The 10,703-nt window shown below is 44.7% G+C and overlaps 1 protein-coding gene across 1 annotated transcript; it reads left to right on the top strand.

The window, feature by feature from the left end:
• Positions 1-731: 731 nt before the first annotated feature.
• On the top strand, positions 732-5,547 carry LOC129856719 (histamine H2 receptor-like). The gene is made up of 2 exons (XM_055924448.1): positions 732-2,185; positions 5,380-5,547. The coding sequence occupies exons 1-2, from the start codon at positions 1,174-1,176 to the stop codon at positions 5,469-5,471; spliced, it is 1,104 nt and encodes a 367-aa protein (XP_055780423.1). The 5' UTR covers positions 732-1,173; the 3' UTR covers positions 5,472-5,547.
• The last annotated feature ends 5,156 nt before the right edge of the window (positions 5,548-10,703 follow it).

Genomic DNA, 10,703 nt, shown 5'->3' with positions numbered 1-10,703 from the left:
TTTGGGGATCTGAAAAATAAGTCTGTCTGAAGAGATGAGTCTTCAATTTGGTGCCTTTCCATATGTGGTCAGAGTCAAGCCACACAGAATCTCTGCATATACTTTTGTCTTTCTTCCTATTTTCTACTCTCTCCCCTTTCTCTCTCGCTCCACCCTCCTCTCTACCCTCTCCATCTTTCTCCACCACCCTTGCCCCCCCATTTCTATTCCTCCCCCACCCCCTCTCTAACACTCTCGCCATGTGGTGGTAAATTATATACTATTTGAGTGATTAGACTTCTACATTCCAAAACCTGGAGCGTGTCCCAAATGTCCATTAAAGCATAAGAGGGAGGGAGAGCAAACACCCCTTGCGACTTACTGACGCACATTCACAGACACGCACATTCACAGACACGCACATTCACAGACACGCACACGCACACACACACACACGCACACACACACACAGGTTATCTTATCAGTCTCTCTTATTGAATATTCCACCACTAGACATGTGTAACTGCTGCCCTCATTTTCCATCTCACTAATCTTGATAGCTTAGTAAGTGAGTAATATTCGTGTGCTGCCATTTGCTTGAATTTGCTTCCTGTTTTCTGATAGTGGAAGTACCTGCACTTGTAAGTAGCACGGTAAAGTATCTCCTTGTCATATAGAGGCCATGTTACTTTGTTTTTGGGGCTGTCTGACTTTCTGTTGCTCTGTGTTTCTAGATGAAGTTGTGACCTGAATGCGAAAGCCAGCTGAGTGATATGGATAACATGGAGCAGTGTGGACCAGTCACCAACAGAGGGCGGTGTTCTACAGCCCATCACCACATACTGGACCAACCATCGGACTCCTCATCGCCCCTTCTCTCAGAGGACCTGTGATACACTGACCTCTCCATCCAGAAACCAATACAATCGGATATATACATATATCAAATATACACAAACATACCAAGGAAAATAGCTCAAACACACAGATGAATGTCCATCCACGTACATCAGTATGGATACAGCCACACCAAGATGAATCTTCTCTAAGGGATTTATCCACTAGTCTGGACTGAGTTGTTGTAGGGCAGGGGTTAGGGTTGTGACCGGGACTCCACAGTGGTGTAGGGGAGAGGTAAGTGTCGGGACTGGGTGTAGAACAGGGGTTAGGGTTGGGACTGGGACTCCAGCGAGGATGCTGTCTATGGTGATACTCGGTGTTTTCCTGTCCCTGCTCATCCTGCTGACAGTGTGTGGTAACGTCCTGGTTTGTCTGGCCGTCTGCGCCACACGACGTCTCCGCTGCCTCACCAACTGTTTCATCGTCTCCCTCGCCATCACTGACCTGCTGCTTGGCATGCTTGTCCTGCCTTTCTCCGCCCTCCTCCAGCTCAGCGATTGGCCTCTGGGGCCGACCATCTGCAACATCTACATCTCATTGGATGTTATGTTATGCACCGCCTCCATCCTCACGCTATTGGCCATCAGCCTGGACCGCTACCTAGCCGTGACCGCGCCCCTGAGATACTCCTCACTGGTGTTGCCGAGGCGAGTTGCCTTTGCTATGGCGTTGGTGTGGGCGGTGTCGCTAGCCGTGTCATTCCTGCCAATCCACCTGGGATGGAACACTGTGGACGGCAACGTGCAGAATCGCGGCCAGGGGGACAACATGACAGAGTGTAACTTTGAGCTGAACCCATCGTACGCTGTTGTGGACTCCTCCTTAACCTTCTACCTCCCCTTGCTGATCATGTGCTGGACCTACCACCGTATTCTTCGCATCGCCCGGGCGCAGGCAAGGCGCATCATCCGCGCACGCCCCAGACTTAACAACAACAACAGCTCCTCGTCAGCCCCTCGTCAGCTGACCTCAGTAACAGCGGTGGCTCTACGGGAACACAAAGCCACAGTGACTCTAGCTGCAGTGATCGGGGTGTTCGTGGTGTGCTGGCTGCCCTACTTCACCCTGTTTACCATTATGGGTCTGAAGAAGCAGAACTACCCCGCAGCCTACCCCGTGGTGCAGTGGCTGGGGTACATCAACTCTGCTCTGAACCCTTTGCTCTATGCTGCCCTAAACAGAGACTTTAGGTCCGCCTACGCCCGCCTGCTGCGCTGTGGTTACTTCGGATACGGCAGGTGGAGGGGCCGGCCATCATCCCCCAACTCATTCATGACAGGTAAAAGGAACAAGGGAAAAGACAACATACTCTGGGAAGGAACATACACAATAACTCTTAACTCCAAAATCCTTTTTTTTCTGGTGTCTAATCAAATCAAATCACATCAAACTTTATTTGTCACATGAGCCGAATACAAGTGCAGACCTTACCGTGAAATGCTTACTTACAAGCCCTTAACCAACAGTGCAGTTCAAGAAGAGTTAAGAAAATATTTACTAAATAAACTAAAGTAAAAAAGAATAATAAAAAGTAACACAATAAAATACCAATAACGAGGCTATATACAGGGGGTACAGGTACCGAGTCAGTGTGCGGGGGTACAAGTTAGTTGAGGTAATTTGTACATGTAGGTAGGGGTGAAGTGACTATGAATAGATAATAAACACTTAGTAGCAGCAGTGTACAAAACAAATTGGGGGGGGGGGGGATTCAGGTCAATGTAAGTAGTCCGGTGGCCATTTGATTAATTGTTCAGTAGTCTTATGGCTTGGAGGTAGAAGCTGTTAAGGAGCCTTTTGGTCCCAGACTTGGCGCTCCAGTTCCGCTTGCAGTGTGGTAGCAGAGAGAACAGTATATGACTTAGGTAACTGGAGTCTTTGACAATTTTATGGGCTTTCCTCTGACATCGCCTATTATATAGGTCCTGGATGGCAGGAAGCTTGGCCCCAGTGATGTACTGGGCAGTACACACTACCCTCTTTAGCACCTTATGGTCAGATGCCGAGCAGTTGCCAGACCAGGCGGTGAAACAACCAGTCAGGATGCTCTCGATGGTGCAGCTGTAGAACTTTTTGAGGATCTGGCGACCCATACCAAATCTTTTCAGTCTCCTGAGGGGGAAAAGGTTTTGTCGTGCCCTCTTCATGACTGTCTTGGTGTGTTTGGAACATGATAGTTCATTGGTGATGTGGACACCAAGGAGCTTGAAACTCTCTACCCGCTCCACTTCAGCCCCGTCGATGTTAATGGGGGCTTTTTCAGCCCTCCTTTTCCTGTAGTCCACGATCAGCTGCTTTGTCTCGCATTGAGGGAGAGGTTGTTGTCCTGGCACCACACTGCCAGGTATCTAACCTCCTCCCTATAGGCTTTCTCATCGTTGTCGGTGATCAGGCCTACCACTCCGTTGTCGTCAGCAAACTTAATGATGGTTTTGGAGTCTTGTTTGGCCACGCAGTCATGGGTGAACAGGGAGTACAGGAGGAGACTAATTACACACCCCTGAGGGGCCCCAGTGTTGAGGATCAGCATGGCAGACGTGTTGTTATCTACCCTTACCACCTGGGGGCGGTCTGTTAGGAAGTCCAGGAACTAGTTGCAGAGGAGGGTGTTTAGTCCCAGCTTAGTGATGAGCTTCGTGGGCACTATGGTGTTGAACGAGGAGCTGTAGTCAATGAACAGCATTCTCACATAGGTGTTCCTTTTGTCCAGTTGGGATAGGGCGGTGTGGAGTGTATTTCAGATTGCGTCATCTGTAGATCTGTTGGTGAGGTACACGAATTGGAGTGGGTCTATGGTTTCCGAGATGATGGTGTTGGTGTGAGCCATGACCAGCCTTTCAAAGAAGTTCATGACTACCGACGAGAGTGCTACAGTGGCTTGCAAAAGTATTCACCTCCCTTGGCATTTTTCCTATTTTGTTGCCTTACAACCTGAAATTAAAATAGATTTTTGGGGGGTTTGTATCATTTAATTTACACAACATTCCTACCACTTTGAAGATGCAAAATATTTTTTATGGTGACACAAACAAGAACAGAAAACTTGAGCGTGCATAACTATTCACCCCCGCCCAAAGTCAATACTTTGTAGAGCCACCTTTTGCAGCAATTCCAGCTGCAAGTTTCTTGGGGTATGTCTCTATAAGCTTGGCACACCTAGCCACTGGGATTTTTGCCTATTCCTCAAGGCAAAACTGCTCCAGCTCCTTCAAGTTGGATGGGTTCCGCTGGTATACAGCAATCTTTAAGTCATACCACAGATTTTCAATTGGATTGAGGTCTCGGCTTTGACTAGGCCATTCCAAGACATGTAAGTGTTTCCCCTTAAACCACTCGAGTGTTGCTTTAGCAGTATGCTTAGGGTCATTGTCCTGCTGGAAGGTGAACCTCTGTCCCAGTCTCAAATCTCTGAAAGACTGAAAAATTTCCCTCAAGAACTTCCCTGTATTTAGCGCCATCCATCATTCCTTCAATTCTGACCAATTTCACAGTCCCTGCCGATGAAAAACATCCCCACTTAATGATGCTGCCACCACCAATATTCACTGTGGGGATGGTATACTCGGGGTGATGACACGTGTTGGGTTTGCACCAGACAGCGTTTTCCTTGATGACCATAAAGCTCCATTTTAGTCTTATCTGACCAGAGTACCTTCTTCCATATGTTTGGGGAGTCTCCCACATGTGTTTTCTTATTCTCCCGCAACGTGTTTGCTTATTCTTTTCTTTAAGCAATGGCTTTTTTCTGGCCACTCTTCCGTAAAGCCCAGCTCTGTGGAGTGTACGGCTTAAAGTGGTCCTATGGACAGATACTCCAATCTCCGCTGTGGAGTTTTGCAGCTCCTTCAGGGTTATCTTTGGTCTCTTTCTTGCCTCTCTGATTAATGCCCTCCTTGCCTGGTCCATGAGTTTTGGTGGGCAGCCATCTCTTGGCAGGTTTGCAGTGGTGCAATGTTCTTTCCATTTTTTAATAATGGATTTAATGGTGCTCCGTGGGATGTTCAAAGTTTAAGAAAAAAATGTATAACCCAATCCTGATCTGTACTTCTCCACAACTTTGCATCTGACCTGTTTGGAGAGCTCTTTGGTCTTCATGATGCCGCTTGCTTGTTGGTGTCCTTTGCTTAGTGGTGTTGCAGACTCTGGGGCCTTTCAGAACAGATGTATATATACTGAGATCATGTGACACTTAGATTGCACACAGGTGGACTTTATTTAACTAATTATATGACTTCTGAAGGTAATTGGTTGCACCAGATCTTATTTAGGGGCTTCATAGCAAAGGGGATGAATACATATGGGCACACCACTTTTCCGTAAAAAAAATTTTTTTAATTTTTTGAAACAAATAATTAATTTCACTTCACCAATTTGGACTATTTTGTGTATGTCCATTACATGAAACCCAAATAAAAATCCATTTCATTTATTACAGACTCGGTCAATGGTGAGACTGTGTGGACAAAATATACAATTCTTGTCTTCTGGTCTTGTATCCCTCTCAGGTGGGGGGAAAGTATGTGGAGGGGAGGTGGATCTGCTGTGTGGACACACCTCTTCCTGCAGGGCGGGGCCAAGTGAGACAGGTATGACGCTACAGGAAGTCAGCAGAGGAACGGCCACGCCGTCTCCTCAGCACAGCAACGGGGCCGCTGTCGCCAACGGCAACGACAGGTAATGAGAGATCACTACTGAGCTAAACAAAAAGTACCAAATGATCTGTATAATAATCTGTATTATAACACAGTTGATACCTTATACCATTATGTGTCCTGTATGTCAGATCCTGCTGACCCTGCGTCTAACTGTGAGGAGGATTCAGTGTCCCACCAGTCATGAACGCTGAGCCCAGCCAGCCTGACCCACACACCTAGCCCAGGGGTCAATCACATCGCTGACAAGTAAGACACACCCTGAAGTTATTCATGAGTTCCTAAGAAGGCCATTGATGAAAGCCAAAACTTCAATCTTGTAATAGTTACACAAATAACATAAGATGTTTTACTACGGTGAGAAAACGTGGCGCCTTTTTCCTTTCCAATAAAATGTTCATAAAAAACGAACCACTACTCTATGTTCTCCTCCAGGACACAGGGACGATTTGGCCATCTCCAGAAAGGAGAGCAGGCTACGGATGTGAAGGAACTCATCCAAAATATCACAGGCAATCCAGAACAAGGATACAGAGGACTTTCAACCAAAAAAAAACATTTATCCCTTCAACCAATGAGCAGTGACTGGGGAAAGACACGAGTCACTTTGTTCTCGAACACTGATACCTGGGAAGAAATATCACGGGATGGACAGAGAGACAGAAAGACTAAAACTCTCTCCCCAGACTGGTAGTAGACTCTAACCACTGGTGTTATTCATATGAACCTGAGTGTAACCTTCCAATGTAACAGATACTTTGCCCCCAAGCAATGGAATATGATACCACAATCTGACAAGGAGACTAGACGCTTAGCAGTTATTTAATTTATATCAAAATAATCAGTCTTCTGAGAGAAAAATAAAAATGGTCTTTGACAGTGTTTGATCTTTATGAGGATTTGCTTGATTGTGCAGCTACTGTATATGGGTCCTCTGTGATGTTGTTATAGATGTATTGTATGTGTACACGTACTGGACTGAAACATGCCTCAGAAGGTCTTGGAATCCAATATTTGTCATTTCTAACCACTCTGTTCTTGTAAGGTTGTGAAGGTATGCCCCCTACATCCAGGGATGGTACTGAATGCCGGTGGTGGAGCGGTGCAATAAATGGTATTTACCAGTAGACAAGGATTCTAATAATAGTATAGCATGTATTTGCTTCAGGAGCTCTGTCATGGTAGCCTAATCAGAACTTTGTACAAAAATGATGAAAAATAAAAGTAAAGTTCTTGAAGAAAAAAGGACATAACTTGTTATTTAGGACAAATTAACAGAGGTTTTTAGTTTGTAAAGAAATGTAGCATATTGCTGGTCTGCACACATCAACAGCCAGTCGCTTAGGCCCACCTGCGTGTGTGTGTGGTGGTACTAATGGTTTCTCACAACTGATGGCTTATACGGTTGTGGTTAGATGAAAGTGACTTTACGCAGCAGGTTATGAGAACTAATGCAGCAGGTTAGGAAATGTAAAATAGCAGGTTAGGAGAATTGGAATAAGGTTAGGAAAAGCTCAAATGCTACAGTTGTCCCCGACGTGGCTACAGTTGTCCCCGACGTGACAACTCGATGGAGTTGTACTCCATCTACAGACAACCATAAAAGCCATCAGTTCCAAGAAACCATCCGTAGCCTACCGCCACACCGGTCTGCACACATTAACCTCCCGTCGCTTACAGAAGCAGCATTGAGCTGGCACTGAAATACCTTTAAGAAATACGCTGTTTAAGAATTAGCGGGTATGCTAGTAGGCTAGTGGTAACCTCATAGCTAGGTCTACAGAGGCAGCTATACAGTAAGGATCATTTTACATAGCAAATATAATTTACCAAAAAATAAAATAGACCATTCTTGATTAGAATAAACTAAGTTATATTGAAAATTCTAACTAAATTACCCCCCCCCCCCTCACCCAGTCTGTAGAAATATACGATAACTCAAACTAAAATCAATGTTAGGCCTACAAAACTCAAGGAAAGAGACCGAGCACTCAATCAACCTTAATGACCGTCCCAAGGAGGAGACTTGTGAGTGAGATGTGTTTACAAGCGTTCTGATGAGGCAGAAACTGTCTTGGAATCTGATATGTGTCATCTCCTTTCTAACCACAGCAGGCTACAGTCAGTGTTCTCCATTTCCACAATCCATCCATCGAGTGAACAAAGCACATGAATCCTATCTAAAGAATGCTTACTGATATAGAGGCAAGTGAGGAGAATGGGCAGATACGAGTGTCTGTTCTCACCTACAATATGGAGGTCAGTTTGGGTCTTAGAGCTTTATTCAATCAGATCCGCTTTAGCCAACACCCGCAAAGCAGTTGTTTTGGTGTGTCAAAGGTGGAACTGCTTTAGAGCTGTCAAATCCACAAGTGGCTCCCGGCATTACACCTAAAGTGAACATTGCCAACGCCTGCAGGGAGTTGCATTAACAGAAATCCCATGCAGCCTTGTTTACAAGTTTCAACACCGGAACTTGAGTTGTAATGTACACCTCATTAGGATTTGAGGAAGAGATGGATTGAAATGTACATAATGGGTACCCGGAGGAAAATGGGGGAGGGTCATGATTTTTCAATTTCAGTCAATTTAGATGTTTTTTTTTATGGAACCTTTATTTATCTAGGCAAGTCAGTTAAGAACAAATTCTTATTTACAATTTATTTATTTATTTTACCGTTATTTTACCAGGTAAGTTGACTGAGAACACGTTCTCATTTGCAGCAACGACCTGGGGAATAGTTACAGGGGAGAGGAGGGGGATGAATGAGCCAATTGTAAACTACAATGACGGCCTCACAGGCCAATTGTGTGCCGCCCTATGGGACTCCCAATCACGGCCAGATGTGATGCATCCTGGATTCAAACCAGGGACCGCTGCGCTACTCAGGAGTGTTAAAGAGGAGGGTTTAGTATTTTATCTAGTCCAGGGGAGGGTCATGTCATTTGTAATTGATGAGATGTTAATATGTCTCAGTGTTTTAGAAGGAGTTGCTTATAAGGCTATATATCGATGTGTGATTCTTTCCCATGATGTGGGATTGTTTATCAGAGTTAATGACCTCCCAAAAAGTCAGATTTGAGTCATTTACATTGTGGTGCTGAAACTTGAAGAAGCAGCTGCGGCACAATCAATCGGAAATGGACAGCTCATGGTGCTGAAACTTCAATCAGAAATGGACAGCTCATGGTGCTGAGAAGGCATTTCAACCGTCTTTATTTGAGACTTTACGAACAACAGGAGGGCTTTGTGTTGGAGCCTATTTCTTCCTATTTAAGAACATAAGGAAGAACATAACCTGATTGACAGACGTAATTAGGCTATAGGCTGCTATATCCATAGATTTGCCGGTCAATTCCTCTACCCACCATGCACTCTTTAAATAGCCTACCTCTGTGAAGGGCTGTTATTAAGTGAAAACCAAGACTGGAATTGTTGGAGTATGAGAGGGTATGCCATAGACCTGTACAGATCTACCTACCCCTTGTCAGCTTAAGCTTTTTAAGAAAATAAAACGGATCCGAAAATATAAAGTGATTTATAACAGCGCTTCGGTCCGCGATGCTTTATGCTAAAAACAACTATTGTGACTCCAGTGCATATGGGAATATCACTGTTTAATTTCTTTGGCATTCAGAGGCTGAGCTACAACGTTCAATAGCCGAGGAGACAAAAACATGACTTTGCTTGGGAAGTAATCTAATTCTCTCACTGTCAATTGATTAAGCTATTCACTTACTGTACCGTAGAAGATGTCTAAACCCAGACAGCTTTTAGGGAAACACGTGTGACCTTCTCTCGTTGGGTTAAACCACTGAAGAAGAGTAGCCAGTAGATAATTAAAGCTTACGTTTTTCTGCGTTGGTAGGCTTACTCTGTCTGAGGTGGAAAGGTAGGCCTACCTTTTGAAATGACCACGCTCAGATTCCTAATGATGTCTCAGATTTTGTTATTTGCAAACAGGGACCGTTTCGTTGCAAACAAGACACACAGATTTGGCATCGGAGAAACATGAATAGATGAACACATAGGCCTATCTCTCTATGATTTCAGTCATTTGTGTGGTATTTTTAAAAATCCCGCTAATACGTAAAATGACATAGAATGTTACTGAAAAGCCATGCAAATACAATGATAGATTCATGCAATGCTTTTACTATAAAGGAGATATTTCCACCCCTACTCTTGTCCACGGTGGTCTGCAAACCCACAACTTTCTGGCCCGCAGCCACGAGTGCTATAAAAACTCCTGCTTTGTCATGAAATGCTTACAGGACGAAGAACAGTTTCTAAAATGGCATATCCTAGGCCCTGGTCTGTCCAAGAAGTGAGGGTAAACAGTAGACATGGTCTCTGCTATCCACTTTATGTTTTAATTATTATTTGGGGTATACGGGAGGGTCATCCATTTTCATTTCAGAGAGGTCCGATATTCTCCATGTAACCCTTATAATACTGTAAATAACATTCCCTCCCTAATCATTTCTATATAGCCTACACGTTGTTGTTCTGAACCTACATTTACATTTTACATTTTAGTCATTTAGCAGACGCTCTTATCCAGAGCGACTTACAGTAGAGTGCATACATTTTATTACATTTTACATACTGAGGCAAGGATATCCCTACCGGCCAAACCCCCCCTAACCCGGACGACGACGCTATGCCAATTGTGCGTCGCCCCACGGACCTCCCGGTTGCGGCCGGCTGCGACAGAGCCTGGGTGCGAACCCAGAGACTCTGGTGGCGCAGCTAGCACTGCGATGCAGTGCCCTAGACCACTGCGCCACCCGGGAGGCCAAACATTTCAACCATGTTTAAAGTCAACTTCTAACGGGAGTGGGGCGGGTGTGGCTTCTGTTAAAATGATCTCCAGAGGGATGTCACTAGTTACCACAGCCACAAAGTCAAAATGGACTATAATCGTAAAAATGCATGGTTTATTTTTTTTAAAGATTAGGGTTCGGCATAAGGTTAGCAGTGTGGTTAACGTTAGGGTTAAGGTTAGGGATCGGTTTAAAATCTGATTTCTAAAGAGCGACTGACCCTAAAATCCAACTAATCCCTTTAAAAACAGCCTATCGATATGAGTCAGAAACATTTTTTCTAATGCCAAAATTGACTACAAAGTGTAAATAGGATCATTTTTGGTCATTAGGTCAGTCTCGTCT

The sequence above is a fragment of the Salvelinus fontinalis genome, chromosome 6, assembly GCF_029448725.1.
Source record: "Salvelinus fontinalis isolate EN_2023a chromosome 6, ASM2944872v1, whole genome shotgun sequence".
Taxonomy (NCBI): Eukaryota; Metazoa; Chordata; class Actinopteri; order Salmoniformes; family Salmonidae; genus Salvelinus; species Salvelinus fontinalis.
Note: the sequence above shows the minus strand (reverse complement) of the source record. Positions and strands in the feature narration are given on the sequence as shown.

Bases quoted from the DNA above. Each gene is read 5' to 3' on its own strand.
- LOC129856719 (XM_055924448.1), top strand. From the start codon at position 1,174: ATGCTGTCTATGGTGATACTCGGTGTTTTCCTGTCCCTGCTCATCCTG. The intron at 2,186-5,379 runs TACTCTGGGAAG...TCTTGTATCCCT, and splicing joins GAACAAGGGAAAAGACAACA to CTCAGGTGGGGGGAAAGTAT.